General features: G+C 36.8%; 1 protein-coding gene and 1 pseudogene across 1 annotated transcript; one reads left to right on the top strand and one right to left on the bottom strand.

Annotated features, from left to right (window-relative positions):
- Positions 1-4,660: 4,660 nt before the first annotated feature.
- On the bottom strand, positions 4,661-7,005 carry LOC122328567 (CMRF35-like molecule 5). The gene is made up of 3 exons (XM_043224313.1): positions 6,046-7,005; positions 5,184-5,516; positions 4,661-5,064 (listed from the first exon to the last, which is right to left on the bottom strand). The coding sequence occupies exons 1-3, from the start codon at positions 6,086-6,088 to the stop codon at positions 4,661-4,663; spliced, it is 780 nt and encodes a 259-aa protein (XP_043080248.1). The 5' UTR covers positions 6,089-7,005.
- Positions 7,006-7,478: 473 nt separating this feature from the next.
- Positions 7,479-20,472, top strand: LOC122328917 (annotated as a pseudogene).
- The last annotated feature ends 2,151 nt before the right edge of the window (positions 20,473-22,623 follow it).

Here is a 22,623-nt window from a genome sequence, read left to right on the forward strand (position 1 = left end):
AAACATCATATGGGGCGACCAAGTATCATGTGGGGCGACCACTGCTGAGTGTTTTAAATTATAGATATATGTCCTGTATTTGTAGTTTTCATATTCTATACATCAATTATATACATAGAGTTAATTGTTTAAGCATAATTATTTGTATATTTTATCTTTTTTTTCTAAATTCAGCCATTTTCCATTCCTTTTATAGGGATAAGCATTTATTTTTGTTGTAGTACAATCCTACAGGAAAAATGTAAAAAAAAACTATACAGAATGACATTCCATTTATGTGACTATATTAGTCATTTTAAACAAGTTTTAACCTATTTTACCTATTTCCTAGATGGCACGATTAACAAGCAAAGAGAAGACTGCTCGTTATAGACAGAAAGTCAACTCCGACCCTGCAGCAAGAGCAGAGTATCTTGCAAGGAAAAGAGAGAGGTAAAGAAAACCCCAGATGGGATTGGTGGGGCAATAAAAAGAGAAGCAGATCGCTTTGTCCAACGAGGTGGTGAACTTCAGACACCACAGCAACTCTATGAGATGCTGAACACAAGATTAGGCTCAAGCATCACACACTATTGGGTAAACAGAGAAAGCATTGAAAAGTGTGATGAGCTAATTCCTGACAATTTGGAGGCTGTGAAGGGCACCTTTAAAATACACCAGGTTTGGTCTTCCCAGCCTTCGGAGATCACTCACAGGACTGTTTCATGCTTCTGTAGGAAAACAGAGAAGAGTCCATGCCCTTGTTACAAGCCCGTAACAGTAGACCTGAGAGTGAGACGACTGTGTGCAACACTGAGAATCCCCAAGCTCTCCTCCTCAACCACCTAGGGAACAAGAAAACCTAGATCTTTGTGGCAAGTTTGTTGTTGTCATTTATGATGAAAAGTGGTCAAGTGCTTGCGGTTGAGGGAGAAGAAGTGCAGGTCAATTGTATGCTACAATCTGGTGACAAAACCTGTTCGTGTGGCCACAAACTGTAGATTCAATTTTCTACGACAGAAAAGATGTGCATGCTGTGATCTCTGAGCCTGAGCCAGCAACATCACGCTTCTCAAAGCTGACTCTCCAAGATTGGGTGAAGTTCAGTAATACCTCAGCTTAGAGAAATGCAAGTTGTGTTCATCACTGCCTTATGTGGCTAAATGGGTCCAGAAAAAGAAATTATTTGTGATATTTGAATGTTGAAAGGTTAATTGAGACGCAAGTAGTGTTAGTCCCTGTCCAATGAATCAAAAAGGTTCCAAAAAAGAGATTCTTTACTCAGCTTCTTAAGTTCTTGAGTTCTTGAAGCATTTAATGTGTGTTGCAATAAAATTGTTTAAATGTTAATGTCCTTCTGATTTGTTATATTTAAATGTTGAAATGTTATTTCAATAAAAAGAGTTAAATTTTATTTCGTCTTGAACTCTTTTGTGTACATTTTAACTGAAATTTTTATACCTGTGGTTTTCTTATCATTTGGGGCGACCCCATGTCATGTGGGGTAACCAACAAATGGCAATAATTACACTAAATTCATAACCAAATATCCATCAGTTTAGCCTCAAATATTAATCAGTGTTATGCTATTGCTGAATGTGTAATATCTGTATAAATGCTAATTCAGTTTTTTTGCTTTTGAAGTAAAAATCAGTATTGTAACTGGATTACGAGGGAGACTCTGATATTATAGAATAAACTTGTAAAATAATGGTATTCATAAAATGAAAGGGCACTAAAGTTTGTCTTTCTTCATCAGTTTATCTACTTACTGATATGTGTTCAACTAGTCCTAATGATACATGAAAATGTGAATTTTGAGATATATTACGGTCGCCCCAGATGACTTTTTTAAGGCTATGTATTATTAACGCAAGTGTAAAAACACTAAAATGTCAAATTTTTTACTTTTCTTTATAAAGGCATGTGTACACTACATTCCAAACGTTTGTAAAATGGCCAAACATATCCATATTTTTGGTATTTTAAAATTGGCCTATTCAAAAGTCTTATCCGTCAACGACCCATATACATATATAAAAAGGCTTGAACAGGGCTGTTATTTATGTATAAATTATTTTGGTAATAGTAGAAGTACTAAACTAATTATTCATTAATTATGCCTTTTTGCAGCTCAAAAATAAATTGGCTGTTATTGAAAATTAATCAATGCTTTTGTTTTATGGCTGTTGTTATTACTGTTAGAAAGCTATAATGGTTCAGAGCCCATAACATTTCAAGGCCATATATGGAAAAAATGTACAACATATTGTATATTTTTGCAATGCTAAAGGCTAAATCGACTGAAAGGCTAAAATGACTTAAAAATAAAGAAAGAAATTAAACATTTTATTTCCTTGGGTGTCATGTGACACAAGAAAACCGTTTGAAATGGCAAATATTGGTATTTTATGAATACTTTAGATCAAAGGGTTTCAGCTGACAAAGTTTAGAGTTAAAAGTATAAAGCAAAATCAGTCTTTACTTAATTTTATTCAAACTTTACTTGATTTAAATCAGTCTTATTTTTTCCTAGACCACGGTTCATGCACAAGGTCACAAAAACAACTTCAATAGCTCATTGTGTGATGCATTTTCCTTCCAGGAAAGGCACACAAGATAACAATGGCCACGTTCGGTTTCATTCAGTGGATGGACCAAACAGAATACAAGTTGACTCCAGCAATGCTTGACAATGTTACCTGCATTAATATGTTATTACCTGCTTGTCATGTAAACAATGTGAAGACTGAATGATTAATGCGGTTTAGAGATTAATTAATTGTACACCTTGTGGGTAAGAACAAAGAATATCCTTTAAGTCAACGCGAATTTCAAAATACAAAAAGACACACTTGAAATGAAGTTGCAACCATGTCTCTTAATCAAACGTCTTTGGGGTGTTTGCTTGATGTGTATTTTGAGCATGAGTGCACTACGCACAAGATGGTAATCATAACTGAGGAGAGAATCCAACGAAGACACTCATACCACATTGGCAAACCAGACCAAGACCTAAAGAACAACACATCAGTTTTAAGTCTGCAAACAATTGTACTGAACTACTGTGTATTTCTATTCACAATTGCATAGAAAAAAGTATTATTAAAAACTATGAATACAACTAATACTTATGTTACGAAGAAAGTCAGTCATGCAGGTTAGGAATGAAATGATATTGGGTGAACTAAACGTTAGACATCTCTAAATAAATCATTTATATTTGCTATGCATGTTCTCAAGAAGGGTGACGTTGAATAACAGATTCCTGTTCATGTCTGATTGGCTTACGTTGTCTTATTCTGACTCCATGTGAGATGAGAAACCGTTGTAGAGCTCAGGAATTTCTCTGTCGCTTGGATGGATGTTGAGAGTGATGTTGTGCTTCTTATACATTCATAGCTAGAGAAAGCTGGTCAAGAAAGATAGGTTTATCTTCAGATATCTTAGAACCGCATAAAAATAACAATATATATTATTACTATGTGTCCACACAGGTCAAGTAAAACTAATGTACACAGAACACCATTATAGTGTACATAACAACTGACATAGCAACACAACAAGGTCATCTGAGGTCATTCTCACTGCAATCCTTCACTAAATCAAAAGATGTAGGCTATTCTTTTGAGACATTCAATCACCTACAATCCATTACATGAAAATAAACTGATGAATTGATGATACATTGATGTTAAAGCGGCCATGACAACAGTGCCATTTTGGAGAGTATCCACTGAACGTAAACAAAGTATGCTATTGTGTGTCAGCAGCACCGCATAATCTGACACAGGCATTGTTTATGTTCAGATCAAAGCATGTGCATATATCGTCATACTCTCCAAAATGGTGCCAGGTGATGTGGAGGAGATGAATTGTTGAATAAGCTTATTTCAGTTTTATTTGTGCATAAAAATATTCTTGCAGCTTCAAAAATTACAGTTGAACTCCGATGTCACATGGGTTAAGATTGTCCTTTCTACATCTCTAGACAGGAAATTGCTCACTGCTCATCCATAATAATGTCTGTATCTAGTAGACAATTACTTGCTGCTTTTACATGCTCTAGTCTAGCGTGAAGAAGGTCAGGTGTCTGCTTGTAAAATGCGACATCATGATATTATGGGAAAATTAAAAATACGGAGAGGGCGATGCCAATTTTTATTAACATGGGTGATATAGGCTGCCAACGCACATTTATAAAACTCAACAACATGCAAAAGTGGATTTTGCATAATAGGTGCCCTTTAATGGAGGACCAGGCTACAGAACCACTGCTCTAAAGCCCTTGTGGAGTCCACATCCTGCAAACTAAAGTCAAAACATTTTGATCGCCCCCCTGGTGGCAGGCCACAAATCCTGCCCTCTCCGTGTAAACGAAGGGGACAAATCTTCTAATCACACTTCATACATTATTTCCCAATCATGGTTTCTGTCATTTTTGATAGTGCTTATCATACACATCCAAGTGCACACTGTTTCTAGTTATTTGCCTTTTACTTAGTTATTTAATGCTATACAAATGTGTTGTGGCATCCCGATTGTGTGCTTGTGGTTGAGTTTTGGCAGGAGTATTTTTTTTTTATCATTATCACATAGGGAAAAATCCGTGTGAAAGTCATTCCAACCTTATTGTTCTTTGACCTTTTAGAAACAATATATTTCTTGGTGTGAATACACCTTAACTGACCACTGCATTGCACGACTGACCAGTCAGAAGCAAGGAACCCAGAATGCAAATAGAAAAAAACTTAATGTACAGGTAAATCTCACCGCTCGATGAGATGCGATAAACACAGTCCTTTTCTGCAGACTGAAGTAGATGCAGAGAAACAAATTCGCTTCTCTGGCTGCTGACGTCATTAAAGGCTGAGCAGAAAAGCTGACTGTCTTCAGTGATGTTTGAACAATGGAGATAGAGATCAGAGGAATGGTGCAGAACAATGTTGTTTGGGTGTCCAACTCTGTACCAAGTGTACTGCACATCCGCTCCTCTCTCACTCCTACAGCGAAACACAGATGGTTGACCCCAGCAAGTCATCTCGGGGGAGCTGAGAGGCCAAACATTTGGTTTTATTACAGCCTCTGAAATGAACATTGAGATTTACTTAAAGTGAATAATTGTGAACAATTACAGGTGCACTGGACAAATGATCTTTTAGATGGTCTTAATCACATTGCATATGATGAAATGAAAGTCTTACCTTTTGTTACGGTGACCTGGATCCTGATCATAAGATCAGTATAAATTTTGTCAATCGCAACCCAGTAAGTTCCACTGTCATCTAACTTTAGATCTCTTATATATACCGTCAGGCCTCTAGAAGCTCCATCAATGATTTGAGCCCGTGTTCTGTACACAGCGTGTGTGAATCCATCTGTGTCCATCAGAACTTCACATGAGGATCTGGAGTCTCCAGCACACCAGTACTTTTTGCTGAATCGATACTGGTTTGCTTTATAGGTGCAGGTAATTGTCAAAGTGCTTCCAATTGTGGCTTGAATCCTTGTGTTGTCGCACTTAAGCTGCACACTTACTAAAGAGAAAAAAGTAACATTTTTAAAAACCTATCGAAATATATTGTTTAATTCAAATGCATTTAAATGTCGGCATAAAATGAAAAGTCATCATATTAATTTTCAGTGCATCTCTCTCTTTTTTATATTATAAAAAATAATATAATCAATGTCATAACTGGGCCTTCCAGTGAAAACGACTTTTCTCTGGGTGGGGTACACAGGATTTCTCCAATCATATATTCAGGTTTAAAGCCACCCTGGTCTCACATTTTAAACATACTTGTTTTTAGACATTTGATGCCAGTTCAGATCATAAAAGCACATAAAAAAAAAAAAAATTTCCTGCCTAAAAGTAGTCCATTATTTTGGTGGTCATGTGTATTAGTGATGCAATCTCAATTTGTTAAACTGCAGCTATTATAACTCAAACCGTGCCAAAACGGTTTTTTCAAGTGTACATTTACTTTAAAAAGAAATGAATATAGAAAAAAAATAGAAGGCAGATAAACAAAAAACACGTGAATAGATCAGTAGAAAGAGACTTACTCTGTGCTAAAAGCAGTATATACAGGCTCTTCATATTGTTCATGAGAGAGTGAAAGCTATGTTACGTGTTGAAGCACCTTGTTGTGAGCTATTTACAGTGAAACAGGATGTAAAGCAGTCATGGCTAAACTGTGGTTTTCAAACGGCATTGTAGGGTCTCTCAATATACTGACATATTGTATGTACACGTGAACACAAACAGTCTTTACACTCTTCATACAAAAACCTTCAAATAAGAATTATAATACAGAGTATCTAACCTTTTTTGGTGAGTTTGGACAGTTATGTGTATAAAGGAAATTGTTACAACAGGTTACATTCACATTATTTTGCAATACAGTAAAAGGTCAAAGACCATAAATTTACCAAAAAGCCACTAGATGACGCACGTACATTCCTGGTACCTTTTGTACAAGATTTGGATTAATAAGTGTTTAATAATATATATATATATGTGTGTGGGTGAAAAGTAGAAAGATTGTAATTTTAAGGACAAATACTGTCATTTAACTAAACAACCACTAGATGGAAGACTTACCCTCCAAGTCCAGCGTAAAAGATTCTGATTAATAAATGAATAGTAATATATATATATAAACTTTCACATAATATAAATAGATTTTAAAGTAATAAGTCAATAATGAAGTATTACTTTTGCATGTTCACGATTATACGCCATCGGTTAGTAGTCGCATGACATAAAGGTAAACATGATGTAATTTTAAAATGATTCATTTAAGACATTTTAAAGATTATTTATTTGCTTTACAATAAACCCCCTGCAGCTTTAACAAACTTCATTTTGGGTAGTCATGATGTAATGTATTGTTAATGCACATCATGTAACAACAAATTGAATATTTTCTTTTTCTTCACATTTTTATATCATCTTGGATTCTTTTATATTAGATTACTCTTCACCTCATAGGAGAAAACCTAAAAAAAATACATTAGATTACAAACACACACACACACACCCCTAAAATAATACATTTTAGAGAGGCACATCTCTCACGTGACAAATTATTGTTTAAAAGTAATTAAGAATTATACAAGAATTGGAAAATTTTACATTTTGAGAGCAAAAAAAAAGTGTTAAATTCGTTTTAAGTATGTAACATTGCAATTGGGACACTCTGTCACTGCCTGATATGTCAGGTACAGTATTCTCGTCTAGTCTGACGACATTTACGCATTCTCTAAATTCTAGTTCATCCACAGTTGTTTTAAATGTCATCAGACTGGCTTGGCCGCATTCAGCAATGAAGCAAGTGACTTTCTCACTTTTTTTTGACATACTATCGCGCACCCACCCACAAAACCTTCCTGTGTGGGGGGGCATGGGCTCTAAAACCTCGTGCTACAAAGTGCTGGACAGAAAAAAACAAGCAGGCAGAGAGAAAAAGAGAAGGCCATAGACAGACAACAAACACACATGCAACAAAATGAAAAAGCGAGAGAAACTGAAGTGAGAGATGGAGGGCGGAGAGGGTCACAGTGATGCTTCGAGTTGACCACAGAACCGGTGAACTGCCACTGCTTCCGTGACGCCACATCGCACAGTTCCTCAGCTCAGCTACAGACCTACAACAGACGCACACAGAGAGAAAGTGAAAGATGGACTCCTTTCAGAAGCCCACCGATCTCCCCTATCTCTGACATGACTGAAGGAGCTGCTGTGTCACACATCATGCCATGGACGCCCAAGCCCACATTCTGAGGGACTTATTGGCCAAAATTGCCAGCAAAGAAGCAGAAGAGGAAGGGGCAGAGAATGGTTTTGCCGGAGAGTTTTTGGTAAGTAATCAACATGATTCTGAAAGATGGCAGGGATTCGTTCGAGAAAAAAGAACGCGTTCTCAGATTTAAGTCATGTGACATGGGTCGCAAACTATGCCAACATACACCTGGATGAGGTAGCTGTATGCTAAGCTAAAAACAAAACTGTTTTTTTTTTTTTTTTTTTATACATTATTTGCATTCCGTGTCTGGCTGTTTGAAACTGAAAAAGAACTGCGACAATAAAAATAAGACGTGTCTCGACGGCAAGTTGAGCCAATGGTTTAAATGCTTAAGCGTGGACTTCCTCTTTTTAACACAGTGCCTCTTGCTAGGCTTTTCTACAAGGAGTTGTCGTTATTTATTATCAAACTAATTTATTATTGAATCTATGGACTGGTCTACAACAAGGACTTTAAGAGTAGTCGCTTGTCTCACTTCTGCTAACATTTGTTTCTAAAATAACCTTCGTATGCTGTTCCCTGAAATGTCAACTGTTAGATGTTCCATGTGAATAGTCAGGGTGACTGAGGGGAAGTTACCATGACCCATCCTGAGCTGTCACTCGCTGACTCAAACTTAGCAACACAAAAGTAAATAATACAAAAATGCTTATTCCTGTAAGATGTTTTTTTGTTTGGTTGGTTTTTTTGGTCAGTATTATAATTTACATTTATTTACTTGCCAGACACTTTCATAAAAATAAGCTTTAATGTGCACTAAATGCACTTAAAGTGAAACAGGATGTACGACAGTGATAGATGGACTGTGGTTTTCAAACAGCACTGTGGTGTTATTAATATATGAAAAGTGTTCCTAAAAGATATTATGTATATCTTTACTTCATATGACAACATTTATAACATGTATTACATGTCAAAAGAAAAGAAAAGAAAATATTCCACAAATATATTTTAAGAAGTATATTTTGTGATCATTTAGGATCCTTAGCATTAAAATGTTTTGAAACCCTTGCTGTGAAAGAAGGTTACAACACTGGACAGTCATACTAAAAGCGCTCCACCGAGATACGTGTTACTCTTGTACCTTTAGCTAAAATGCCATCCCTACATATTTGCTAAACCCTGAAGTACCAAACCAGTTTAAGCCTGTCTTTACCACTACACCTTTATCGTGTCCCACAGATCAAATCATGCTCTTCGCCAAGCCTGAAAGCTAGAGTGTCTTTTAAAAAAGTGCCTTTATAAAGTGCTTATTTTCTCAATGTGAAACCAAGCCATGAGCAAGACTTTGTAGGCCCGTCTGCTTTCACAATCGCATGAAGTGGTCTCTTCCTACTCCGATTAAAAATATGCTGCTCTATTATCTCTCTCAAACCACTGTCAAATAAGACTGCTGCCAGAACAGTGATTCAAGCCGCTTACGAATGGAGTGTTTACAGGAAGAGAAACTGTCTATTTCACAAAGCATGGAAACCTAAGCTCACACCACACGAGGACAGAACTACTGGTCCTCAATGCTGGCTAGCAATTTTTGCCCACACAAGAGACGGAGATGTAGAGAAAAGTCCAGTCTCGCTGGAACAAAACTATTGGACAGAACGTGAGGGTTTCCCACAGTGGTTTGGGTTTGCTCCTCATACGCAGCCCTGCCTGTTTCGACTCAGAGATCCCATGCATACTATTCAAATTGCTATTCTTTCTCATTGTCTGTTGGGCTCTTAAGGTTCTCGTGTGCTTAGCTGTGGTTGGAAAGTCTTTTGGTCTCATCAAGGTGCTCGTGCGAAGAGACACAAACACACGCAGAAGATTGTGCCAGCCGCACTCACCCTCACACACACACAACTAGACTTATCTAGATTTCACAGATCTTAACCACAGGGCTTCAAACTTGCCTTTTAGCCTCAAATTAGTATAGATTTCAAATGAATGGCAAATAAGAGTGTTTGAAACGCGGAAGGTTTTCTTTTTCTGCTTTGTCTTTTGAAATAATCTGAGCATTAACATCTCTGCCCTGAACATTTGGCTTATATTTGCAATATAAGCAAAAAACGAAAATAAACTCAAATAAAATGATAAAAGAATGCAATAAAACTTTTATTAAAATTTTTTAAAAGATATTAAAAAATTCTAACTGAATCTTCTGAAACTTGTTCAAAACAGAAACTGAAGAGACAGTCTATTAAATACCGCTACTGAGAGGACGTACCCCACCTCAGCCATGGACAAACAAGACAATGTGAAGAAGAACAGATACAAAGACATTGTTCCCTGTGAGTATCAATATACTATATACACTGTATTGAGCTCATTTTGATTAAACATTATACACAAAGATCATTACAGAAGTATAGTAATATCTGATAGCATGTTTAAAAAGCAGATTTACATTCACTGCAAAAATAATAAAATAAAATAAACTGCAGATATGCTTGTCAAAAATCTGGCTAAAAAATACATATGGGATGTCATATAGATGCATGTGTATTTACAACATAACCGCATATTTCATTCAAGTCAATATAATGTTAAAATACCAGCCAACCTGAAGTACCAAAATCTGCTTATACTGTAAAATATACCGCTAATACTGTAATAAGTTGGCAAAATAAAAAACCATGATGAATTTTAAGTTGCTTGTCCATAATTCATGATTAATGCTCGCACGTAAATGGTGAGAAAACACCACCAGTGAAACACACAACAAATGAAATAATGGCAGAAATATTAACAACAGACTGAAGCACAGCTACATAACAAAAATAAACTATTACAGTGGGACTTCTGGGAAATGTCCTTGTACTGCTTTTCACATCAAATTACACAATTCATAGCTGTTACTTGCCAAAACCATAAATTTGACTGTTAAACCATTTACAATCAACACGTTTTTTGTTTTTTTTTAAACATACAACTGCAAAAAACGTATGTCCTTTCACTATTTCTTAATCTCTTCCTGTTCCAGAACGATGGTTAAAACTTTGTATTGTTAGCACTTCTCACTGTATTACCTCCACTTGCCGTTTCCATATTTGTAAGTCGCTTATAAAAGTGAGAAAACAGTCCGATAGATGTTCATGTTAGCATTTTAACAGTATTCAAGCAGCGCTCTAAATCGTAAAGATGTTCAACATCTGACAGGAACTTTTGTAGAAATGTACTGCAGTTAGAAAACAAACGCTCTAAAAATATCTTCATGTGTGGTGCGGTATGTGTGCAGTCCGGGTATATTACACCCTAAAATACCGCGCTGTATCAGATTAGACGATGGCAAAGACAAACACCAATAGCAATGTAGGAGACTAACACAAAATTTGTGAAAATAGTAGTTATTTGAAAACCATAAAAATGATTTTGAAGATAAAGAGATGTTGATGGCTGTATTTTCTCACAGTTGATCACAGCAGAGTAAAGCTCTCCTTCGTCACATCCAAGCATGACACAGATTACATCAATGCTAGTTTCATTAAGGTAAGGAAGCGCCAAGAAAGATCTCTTGCTACACGCATTTATACGCACAGAGAACTATACACTGCTTTAAAGGATAACTATCAGCGCTGTTCCGGGGGTCTGCCATGCGTTCTGTGTTTATTTCAGGGAGTGCTGGGCACTAGGGCGTATATCGCCACACAAGGCCCGCTGCCAAACACTGTGCTCGACTTCTGGAGGATGCTGTGGGAATACAACGTACAGGTGAGAGCTACGAACATTTCACACACATTCCACTTTCTGTAGAAAACAGGTTGAACCTGCCGGATGAGCTTTGGTCGGATCCAAGGAGAAGCGTTCACACAATGAAATCTAAATGCCTCTGTCTCTCTGCAGGTTATTGTGATGGCTTGCCGGGAGTTTGAAATGGGAAGAGTAAGTTGTAACTGATAGTGTGTTATAAGGGAAATGTTGACAGTCGCCGTGTTAAAAAAAACACACATTTTTAATAACCACATCCTTCTTGCCTTAGAATGGTGAGGCAATGCATCAAGCATGACATTTTCTTCAACTTCTTTTTTTATCTTGAGCTCCCACCCTTTTAAAATATTTGATGCAGATTAGTGTTGCCTTGCACTCAGCGTATACACTTTTACAGCGTACACAGATTGAATGCTGCTTTCCTCTTTCTTTCAGAAAAATGTGAGCGTTACTGGCCGGAGTCAAAGGACGATGTGTTCGTGTGTGAGCCCTTTACCATTCACTATGTGAGAAACACCTCTTTCCTCACTCACACCACATTTCCTGTTTTTTCATTGTGCCAGCTTATTTGCCTTCATTTAGCATTTAGACTACCTTTGTCATTTTATAGTACTCATCTGTCTTGAGAAAAGTTGGTTTTAATATTAAGCGGTTTTTGATTTGTTTTATTATGTGTTTCACCGGTATTAGGAAGATAACTTCTCGAATATGTCCAAGAAAAGAATTACCAGTAATTTTAATTTAGGTTTTTCTTCTACAGATGAGTTATTTAGTGTAAAGTTAAAGATCTTTTAAACACTGATCCCTGGTTTGACAGAAAAGGTTTAATCCTATTCCTACACTAAATGTATATCTGAGCTGTTTCAACTGAAGGAAACTTGCACTGATCTTAAAACATGTCAGTGTCTTTATTCTGTCTTAAGATGCACACCGGTAATGCTTTTTCTAAGGTATGTTTAAAAGAAATGACCTAGATGTACGAAATAAACTATGCCCTAATTCTGGCCTAGGCTAACCCTGTCTATGAAAGCGGGCCTAGTAATGTAATATTAATATCACCGTTGTTTCATATTGTACTTCATAAGTATGTGCTGCATACTTGCATTACCTTGTAGCACCTTATTTATTCATTAATTTAGACTAAATAGATGAAAATAGTTATATTATTGTGTGAACCACAATATTTTTATTGATGCATCCCTTAAATGTCATTTCTGCACCTTTTAGCACTTGTATATATCTTTCATCTAACCATTGAATAATATATGGCTAATTATTATTAGCAGATTAATGATCCAATGAGAATTTTACGAACATGTTTGACTTTGTCTAGAGTCTGATGAGAATAAGGGAGAATATTTAACACGGACGCTGAAGGTGAAATTTAAACAAGTAAGTAACATGTCTTTGATCTTAACTGCACAGCTATGAATAACATTCTTTACCGTCTTTATAGTTTATACAAAAAGATTGTACATTTCTTTAAAATGTTTTTATTGCTTCCCCCCTTTGCTTTTAGGAATAATTTTAAAATATCTTTTTTCTCCTGATGTCTTGATTTGCCATTAAACAGCTGCTTTATGAACTAGATGTGTTCACACTTCAGTCAAGTTCAATGAGCTTTACGAATACTGCTTTAGGTTGTGGGGACCTTCAAATTGCCCATACATGCTTTCTCCTTCTTGAAAATGCCATTGCGTGAGAGTATACAACATTCAGCCTTAATAGTCAAAAGTTCAGAGACGGTGCAGACATTGCATAAAGACAGACTGGTGCTGACATTTCTGGAGGTGTTTTGTAGTGACGAAAGAAAACCCCCAAAATGTGTAAACCGTGGTTACCAGAAAACCTGTCTATATGGCACCGGTTGTTTCCAGGTGTCTCGGACACTGAAGCAGCTGCACTATGTGAACTGGCCGGATCACGGAGTACCCGACTCCATTCCTGCCATCCTGGAGCTGCTGCAGGACATGAGGATCTACCAGGATCACGACGAGATTCCCATCTGTATTCACTGCAGGTAAATGCCTGTATCTGCTGGGACTGACTGTTGAAAGTAAATCGTATAGGTCTGAGATCATACTGTGGCCATAGTCAAAATTAGTTGGAAATGAACGCGAGATTATGTTACAAACAGGTTGTCTGTAACGGTAACCACGTAAGAAGCCCACCTTCAACCTTTGCACAGGAAATGTTGTTGGTCAACCACCTACGCAAGCAAATACCTCAACAAACATCTGCACTGAGCTACAATGACTTTACATAAACAAAATTGGACAAAACAATTGGATATTCCTTTTTAGATTGGTTACCTTCAACAGTGTTTTTAAATTATTAGTGATTTTTTTAAATTTCCACTGGATATAATAAATATAAATATGAATATAATATGTTGAAACTCTTGAATTTGCAGTGCAGGCTGTGGAAGAACAGGTGCTTTGTGTGCCATTGACTACACCTGGAATCTCCTGAAGAGACAGGTGAGAGTTCACAACACCTTCCTGAAGCTTTACACTGACAAAATATAATGTATATTCTGACATGGCGCTGATCTTGTTTAGATGATACCAGAGAATTTCAGTATCTTTGAACTGGTAAAGGACATGCGCACACAGAGGCCCTCTGTGGTTCAGACTAAGGTAACCAGATTGGTTTCTCCTTAAATTGCCATAATCAAAATCATAAACAAAAAGCCTCCATTTTACAGAGTAATAATTTCTTCTCCCCCTAGGAACAATACGAACTAGTATACAGGACCATAAAATTGCTGTTTGAGAGATATCTAGCAGCAATGGATCAACCAAACAGAGAGGTTATTATTACTCATCTTTATTTACGGAAGCGTATAAATACTGAATATTATTTCTCACCGATTTTGCTGTTGCCACTGAAATCTCACGATTTTTACTGTTATTATACAACAGTTAAAGCATTTATATGGCATTTGTATTGTTCAATGAACAATTGAATGTTATCATTAATCAGGTCCCAGCTTCCCTTTCTCCTGTGATCTTAAGTAGCGGAAGTGAGCTCTCGGATTTCAGCGACTCTGAATCAGAGACTGGGACAGACTTCACAGCATTGCTTCAACTGAGCACAGGTATTAGGGAATGTCTCACTTTAATATTCATCTTTTATTCACCATCCTGCAGGTGAATCAATTTACATATTTAGATAAACTATCGCTATCAGCTAATGTGTGCAATTTCTGCTACAATAACATTACTAAAGATAATAATAATAATAATACAAATAATAATAACGGCCGTATTTCCTGTATTTGACCCAAGTGTTCAAGTGTGTGTGAAATGCAGTATGTGTATAGCTTTTCATTACCTGATGGTAAGTGCTGTGATATGATTGATATACATATATATATATATATATATATAATGTATGATATATATATATACAACATATTTGTTGTATTCCTTATGACCATAACAAAATATTTCACTGTTTTGATAGGAATGAAGAGATGGAAATGCCTGTACTCAATCACTTCACACACAATGCCCCTTCTTGGCTACAGCCTCATCCAGAACCATTCAGTCAAGAGGTCATCTCCACAAAACTCAATCCTGCAGACACGCTCAATACAAAGAGTGAATGGACCCAGATTACAGACCAGAGGTCGTTCATAGCAGCAACTCCTCAAACAGACCTTACAACCTGTGGATCTCAGAGAGCCGAGCCATCCATCAGCTTTACCACTGATCTCACCCACGCTGCATGCTCGAACTATCCCATCAGCCCAACTACGAGGCATGTGATGTTTGCAGAGAACCAAGATGTTAGTCCTGCTGCCACAGACCACAACCCTATCATCCCTAGCACTGTCTGCTACACTGTGGAAGATCCTTATTTTGGGCCGAGTCTCCACCACTTTGCAACAACCACAACGCTATGGACTCTATAATTCATGATGAGTGGAAGGAGAGCCCTTGTTTCACAATACCTAGTTTAACGCTTAATAATCAGGTGTTAGAACTTCCAACACATGACTGCAATGACAAAGGTATGAAATCCCATTGCTACTTTAGGAACTGCTTCCTGAAAACTATTAATGATGCATCACTTAAGATAATTTCTTGTGTTTTATTATGTATAGGTACAAACAGACCTTCATCTGATGAAGACACTCCTCCTCCTTTACCAGACCGAACCCCAGAGTCATTTATTCTGGCAGATGAAATGAACGGTTAGTCCAACTTAAGATCTAAATGTCTCTGTCCTTCTTGTGCTATTTCAGTTGTATTTTATATTCTATTATATACTATTACAGCATTTTTATTGATATCTAGTAGCTTTTACTTGAATGTTAGTTTAATTTTATGTTATGTTTTATTATATTTCATTTTTGTAATATTTCAGTTCATCTTCATTTTAAGTTTTGATTTCATGTAAAATGCATGATTAAGGTATTTGAAATGCATTTTATTTTTACATAATTGTAAACAAACTATCTGCAGATTCCACTGTTTATAACATGTTTTAATGGAACTTTCTAAAGGTCTTTAAATATAGTGTTGTTAAGTTTTATAACTGTGGTTACAACTAGCCTATATATGAAATCATACATCATGCAAAGTATTAAAAATGATCAATAATTTAAGTTAAGTTACTGAAATGGTTTTTATAATAGATTTGTGTTTATTTATTAGTTATAGTAACAATAACTGATTCTCACAAACTGACATTCTCGCAAAGACATACAACATATACATAGTGGTCCAGATTATTTTCGATTAAAAGAAAAGTAAGATTTTTTTAAATCTATATATGGTTGTTTTCAGATATCAGTGAAAACACTGAGATGTTGACATTGGTGATGCCAGCCAGCTCAGAGTCTGAGAGCGTCATTAAAGGTGAGCATTATGCACAATTGAAAGTTTAAGTATAATATTTGACGGACCTGTAAATGTTCCTGTTTTCTCTAAAAAAGACAGCCCACCTTCACCTGTGCCCCCACTGCCTGAGAGAACTCCAGAGTCTTTTGAAATGGCCACAGATGAGGGTATGACAATGATGTGAAGATAAATCTACAACGAACTTCATGTCTCCCTCACTTCGTTGTACCTTATCAAACTGTCATCTAATTTTCAACAGCTTTGGTAGAAAACGTGATGCAGGAAAAGCCGCAGGACGTTGTAATGAGAGTTGGAAAATCTCTAGAGTGGTCTGGGCAATCAAATGAGGCTCAGGCAGACAAGAAACGATCTTGGTCCAGAAGCAAGGTGAGAAACTGCAGGGTGTACAGCCTAATTAATAATTCCAGCATATTAAGAGACAACACCAATCTGAACAATAAAGTCATAAATAAAATAAGGTCTGTTTTCTTTATTACAGAGCTTGAAACTTAGAATGTCGCTTCCTGGTAAGTCAGTCGTATCTAACTATCTATCTAGCAAGATATTCATTCTGGCTACATTGTTAACAACCTCCTTTTTATTAGCTGCCGCATTATGTGCTCCACTCAGTCCTATTCCGATCACAAGTCACAGTCCTCCTCCTCTACTGTACAAACATCCTCAAGGTAAGACTTAACAGGAATAGTGTATAGCACACATTTACCTTTGAATATACTCTGCCGCACTCCAGTCATATACCGTTGCTAAAGCTAGGTGACTCAAATGAAAACATGCTATATGCATATTTAAAATGCGTCTACTTTCAACGACTGAAAAAACAACGACTGTATTACAGTGCAAACATAATACCATAAAATTAGATTTACTTGTGAAAGGAAGCTAGGTGACAAAACCTAATGTAAGTTACAACACTAATAAAAACAAACAAACAAAACGCTACCTGAGTTGAATGCTAGTTGAGGTGATGGCTCAAAATGAATAATATTTATCGTCAAATAGTTCATGATTAATGAATGTTCTTGTGTTCACTTACTTCTTGTTTCTAAGATAGGAGTCGTTGTTCAATTATTGTTTAGCAGCCTCAGTGAATCATACAAGCACTGGATAGAAACTCCTGACTTAACGACTTACTTAAATAGACACCTGCCGGTCGCCACCTACTGGTAATAATAACTTACACAGAAAGTCACCAAACGAATCAGTAAACGACTCCAAACGAGTCGTTTAATTGAATAACATTCACAAGAATTAATCGAAAATCCCAGCCAGTTCTTTTCCATTCGCCCATTCAGTAACCCCCCCCCCCCAAATTGATTTTAGTCTCTACATTTTTGGTTAGCCTATCGCGTTATCAATCAGGAACATGCAAAGCATCAACTATTTATCACTCATAATTAATACATGATTCTCAGGACATTTTAGATTTAAAGTAGAATTCCACGTGGCCTGTAGAGGTTTATGCTAACACTTCTGTCACTGTCAGTGTCATCTTGGTTGATTGTTTTAATATAACCTAGGTTCTTTTTTAAAACGTACTTCCTATTTTTAATTTAGAATCTCTGCTGCACGCCCCGGCTCCACGTGAGCAGGCATTCACCTCGGTTCCCGGGACAGGTACCGTGCATCAGTCCTCCAGTGTAATTGTTCAATTTACTATCTCCAGTAAATTTTCTCTGATGCAAACGTCTGTGCGACTTTTGTTTCATAAAGAAAGTATAACTCCACCGCTCCCTGAAAGGACTCCAGAATCTTTTATTTTTCACACGGAGAAAGGTGCGGTACACAGATCTTACAGCATACAGAAAAACCTGATGTGCATTTATTAATAAACCTGTTTTTGTTTTGTTTTTTTCTTTAAAGTGGCCGACGGCAGCGCCCCCTGTCAGCCAGCTACGGCAGAGCAGCCCAGACCGAGAGTGGGCACGTCCTCTGAATGGTCAGGCAGCTCCCAGCCCAGATCATCCATAGAGCATTCTTGGAGCAGAAGCAAGGTTACGTTGCATTTAGCTTTATGCTATTACTACATGCTATATGCTCACTAAATAAAGCACACAGACGCGTATGCAAAGAACCTCTAATTCAATTTAAGCTGGGAAGAAATGCTGTGTTATTATTTTTTAATTCTCATGTTCAGCGCTTGACTCATTCTTGCCTAAATGTGTCATTGTCTAACAGAGCGTCAGAGCAAAAAGTTCAAAACAAGGTAGGCTGGTGTTTCCATTGTGTCCTCCCACACTTTAATCACTAGTGTCATTACAACATAACACGCACAAGCAAATTTGCCCTCTCTCGAGTACACTGCAGTGTAGTGTTTGTCTCTGCGCAACGGAGATAAAAAGGCTGCACTATTATTGGATCTATGTGTGCACAGCTGTGTTTAATTTTACAGAGACTCTATCTGTGGCTCCGCTGACTCTGCCTGTCGCTGTAACCATAGCAACTGGAGGACAAGGTGAGTGACAGCACGGATCCCTTAACGGTGATTGATGTCAGTTCACGAAACTGCATGAGCATTGCTACATCCTCAGTTTTGCTTGCCCTGTGGCTAATACAGCAGAGCTCCAGACGGCAGCCAGCAGCCAGCCGAAAGCAACGGGACCAACAGAGAACCAGGATAAGGGTGGAGAGAAACTTCTCTGGTCAGCAAGGCCAGGACCAAGGTTCACATTTAAAGTCTCTGTATTTTTTTTACATGAAAAGTGCATGGCATGACAAGCATGAAAACTTAGGTTACTTGTTGCAGATGTATGTTGTATTGTATGTTTCCCACTGAACCCACATACTAAAAAAAAATAACCTGCCTTGAATGCACTTTAAAGGGGGCCGCTCACACAGACACAGACATGGTTATGCGCTAAATGTGTTTGACTGTTGCGCTCATATTTTTGCCTTTTGCATCATCTCCATAAAACGTTGTGGTCAAGTTAAAAGTAGCTAAAATTAAAACAAACAAACAAACAAACAAACAAACAAAAAAACCTTATCCCTATCCCCTTATTATTTTTTTTCATTACGCTAACCTGCCTGTCTGTGTAACATCACATCTATGTGAATGGCCTCTCATGTGAACAGTTGTTTTGATAAAAGCAAATATTACACGCCAGTCCATATTTTCTTTTTTTGCAGAGTATCAAGTTTTTGAAAGGAAAGCAGAAGAGTACGTATAATAGCCAGTCACTGCTATTTCTATTAAAATAAACAACAAAATAAGCAGCTGTGTGTGGACTGAACATCATGTACTCGTCATTTGCAGCAAAAATATCCCCGCCTCCGATCCTGCCCCCCAGCCCCGCCTTCAGGCCAGTCTCCAGCCCCGCCTCAGTCTGCTCTACCGCCCTATGGTGCCGCTGTTGGGTTCTTATTTTGTAAGATATCACCCCATCATAATTATATTTATAAATGATCAAACACGCTTCCAAACCTAATGTTCAGCAGGTTTAAATGCTGCCACAAGATGGAGCTACTCTATTTCATATTTCTTCAGTTCTTGATTCCTTGCTTGTGCGTGACATAGTGACACTTTGCTTACTCCACAGCTTTTGGATCTCGTTTTGGGAAACCAAAAGGCCCACGAAATAAGCCAGGAACATGGGTCTAGTTTACACCGAAGGTGAAAGAAAAGGAAAAGGGCCTCGCAGGACAGTTGAAAAGATGATTTACTGTCACTGTGGCTTTGAAGGATAGAAGCGCAACAACGTACCTCACTCAGCAGATGGACATACATAAAGACTGTGCTTTTATCAATGACTTTGACATTTTGTAAAGGTATAATGCAAGCGAACTGCCTTTTTAGACTTTAAATATTAAGGAGCGTCGCAACTTTATGCGACTTAAATGTATATTAAAATTATTGCAGATGTGTAACTAATGACAAGATAACACAAGGGATGAATGTACTGAAAAGTAGAAACTTCCATAATCTCATAGGTAACATTTTAATGTATTTTATAATATATAGCACCGCAGGTAACCAAGGCCAATCAAGATTTTCTATGTGACACATCGATGCACTTCGTCACAGTGCATTTGGTGCCATCTGAAAGGGATGAAATTGCTTTTTCTTATTTCTATATTTCCAATTTCTGATACAGTGAAACTCTTGGTACACTCATAAAATGGTTTATTTAAAAATACAGAAAAAGTCTATGCATTCCATTGCATTTTTACACAATTGAAAAGATCCACGTGACAGTTCTATTAAATGTAACTTAGCATTTACAAAACATTACTTTGACTATGTTCATAAATGACATCTAATTAGTCCTTAAAATCAATGAAATCAAAAACCTTTATACAAATATCAAACAGAGCAAATAATGAATCAAACACACAGAGCATGCCTTGATCCCTAAGTGGATTTTTCCTATATTACAAACGACCATCGATACCTGATCAACACAAAAAAAGAAAACTAGCTGCCAAAATTCAGAAGAAACATAGAACACTAAACAACATGTTTATTTCAATATAACATGAAACCGTAAGGTATAAAAGCATAATGTGATGCAGAGCTGAAAACATGTCTGAAATGGTATATATGGGAAGATTCATCGTAATAGATTTTACTGGTAAAGACACCAATAAAAAAGGTCTTTAAAAAATTAGTAGAGTAAGTATTCTAGGCGAAAGGAGGAAATGATCTTTTCTTTCATTAAAATGTTAAACTGCAGAACATGTAACTAAGGAAAAGCCATTGTATACTATAGGGAAAATTATTTTTGTTTCGGCTTTCACACCTGCCTTTATAATACTAATCCTAATTAAAGATTTCTGGGAAACATAGGAAGCAGATTTGATTCATATTGCACGATTTTGAATTCTCTAGGTTAATGTACCACCAATTTTTTCTTTTGTTGTTGGCGTTTGGTGGCTGCTTAAAAAGGTACACCTTTAGTTGTTTTTGGGTAAGTAGAATTCGTATCACAGAGTAAGTGTGATGACTTTTTTTTTTTTTAAACGATAATACATACCCAATCTTTACTTATTGCCAGACTTTATGAAATTCCATCACAATTAATGCTTTGTACAACTTGAATAACATCAATTAGCTTAATAGCAGACAATTATAGACTCAATAAAAGGCACTCATTTATAGAGGATGCATTTGATTAGGGAAAGCCATTAGATAATTTGTTGAAACCATAATAAATGTAGACTGATTGGCTTGCTGGTGTGAAATTACATTCAAATCAGTCATTAGCAATACTTGGAGTCAACAGAGAAGCACAACTACTGCCCATAACCCTTTCAGAAACACTAAATGCCTGCTTAAGACTTAATCCCGTTCAGAAGAAACACATCAACATGTGCAAAAACGTTACTGACACGCAACTACACTCTGCAAGTGAAAGCTAAAATGCAGTCATCCAACTATCTGGGAAAGTCACCCTAGAACGCTTATCGTAAATTACTATGGACAACTTCAGTTCAAACACACAGGAAACAAGTGTTATGCAATAGCACTGGACATGTGCCTTCTGCTACTATACTCATAAATAATATAAAACGCTTGATTTTTGGGTAGCAGATTATGGGAAGAGCAACATACGATAACAGTTTTCTTGTACAAGAAAAACAGGAGTTTATTCATGCCTTATTAATGTATATTACTGTGTTAATTCATATTTGCAGTGACGGATTTTCAGAAAAATAAAATAAAAATGAAACAAAGTAACTTAAAATGGCCAAAGCAACAAGATTAGTCATTTGGGACATTTTTTTAAAAAGTGGTGACGATGACAGACAAAAACAGAAGTTCAGAACATTATAAAGAAAACCGAAATGATTTAAAAAGGTTTTCCGTTGTGATTCTAAAACTACTCCGATAGCATGAGCACAGTTGTGTAAAATCTGAATGGAACCTTGTTTAGATGATCCATCTGAATCAAGAGACCTTTTCCTTTACGTAAAGCTCATACGAACACGTCAGAATTACAGGTTCAGTCAAAACCCCCAAATCTGAACGCATCCATTAGATTGCTATAAAACTTCAAAGCAAAGTAAAAGGAGACTTGACCAAATGAAAAGGCATCAGTATGTTGCCCCTGAGTGTAGGTTTGGTTATTTACATTTCCATCTAGTTTTCTGCTAACATCCGGACTTGATGGAACATGTCTTCCTAGTCAAAAATAAAAACAAAGCACAACGGCTTCTGCACACAATACAGACAGAAAACAAACATGACAAATTAATTTATGATCATGATCTTAAAAAGACTCTTTTGGACAAAAATAAATAATTAAAATGAACAAACAAAATGAACAACCTTCTTGCGGAGG

This window comes from Puntigrus tetrazona, chromosome 23 (genome assembly GCF_018831695.1).
Source record: "Puntigrus tetrazona isolate hp1 chromosome 23, ASM1883169v1, whole genome shotgun sequence".
Lineage (NCBI taxonomy): Eukaryota > Metazoa > Chordata > Actinopteri > Cypriniformes > Cyprinidae > Puntigrus > Puntigrus tetrazona.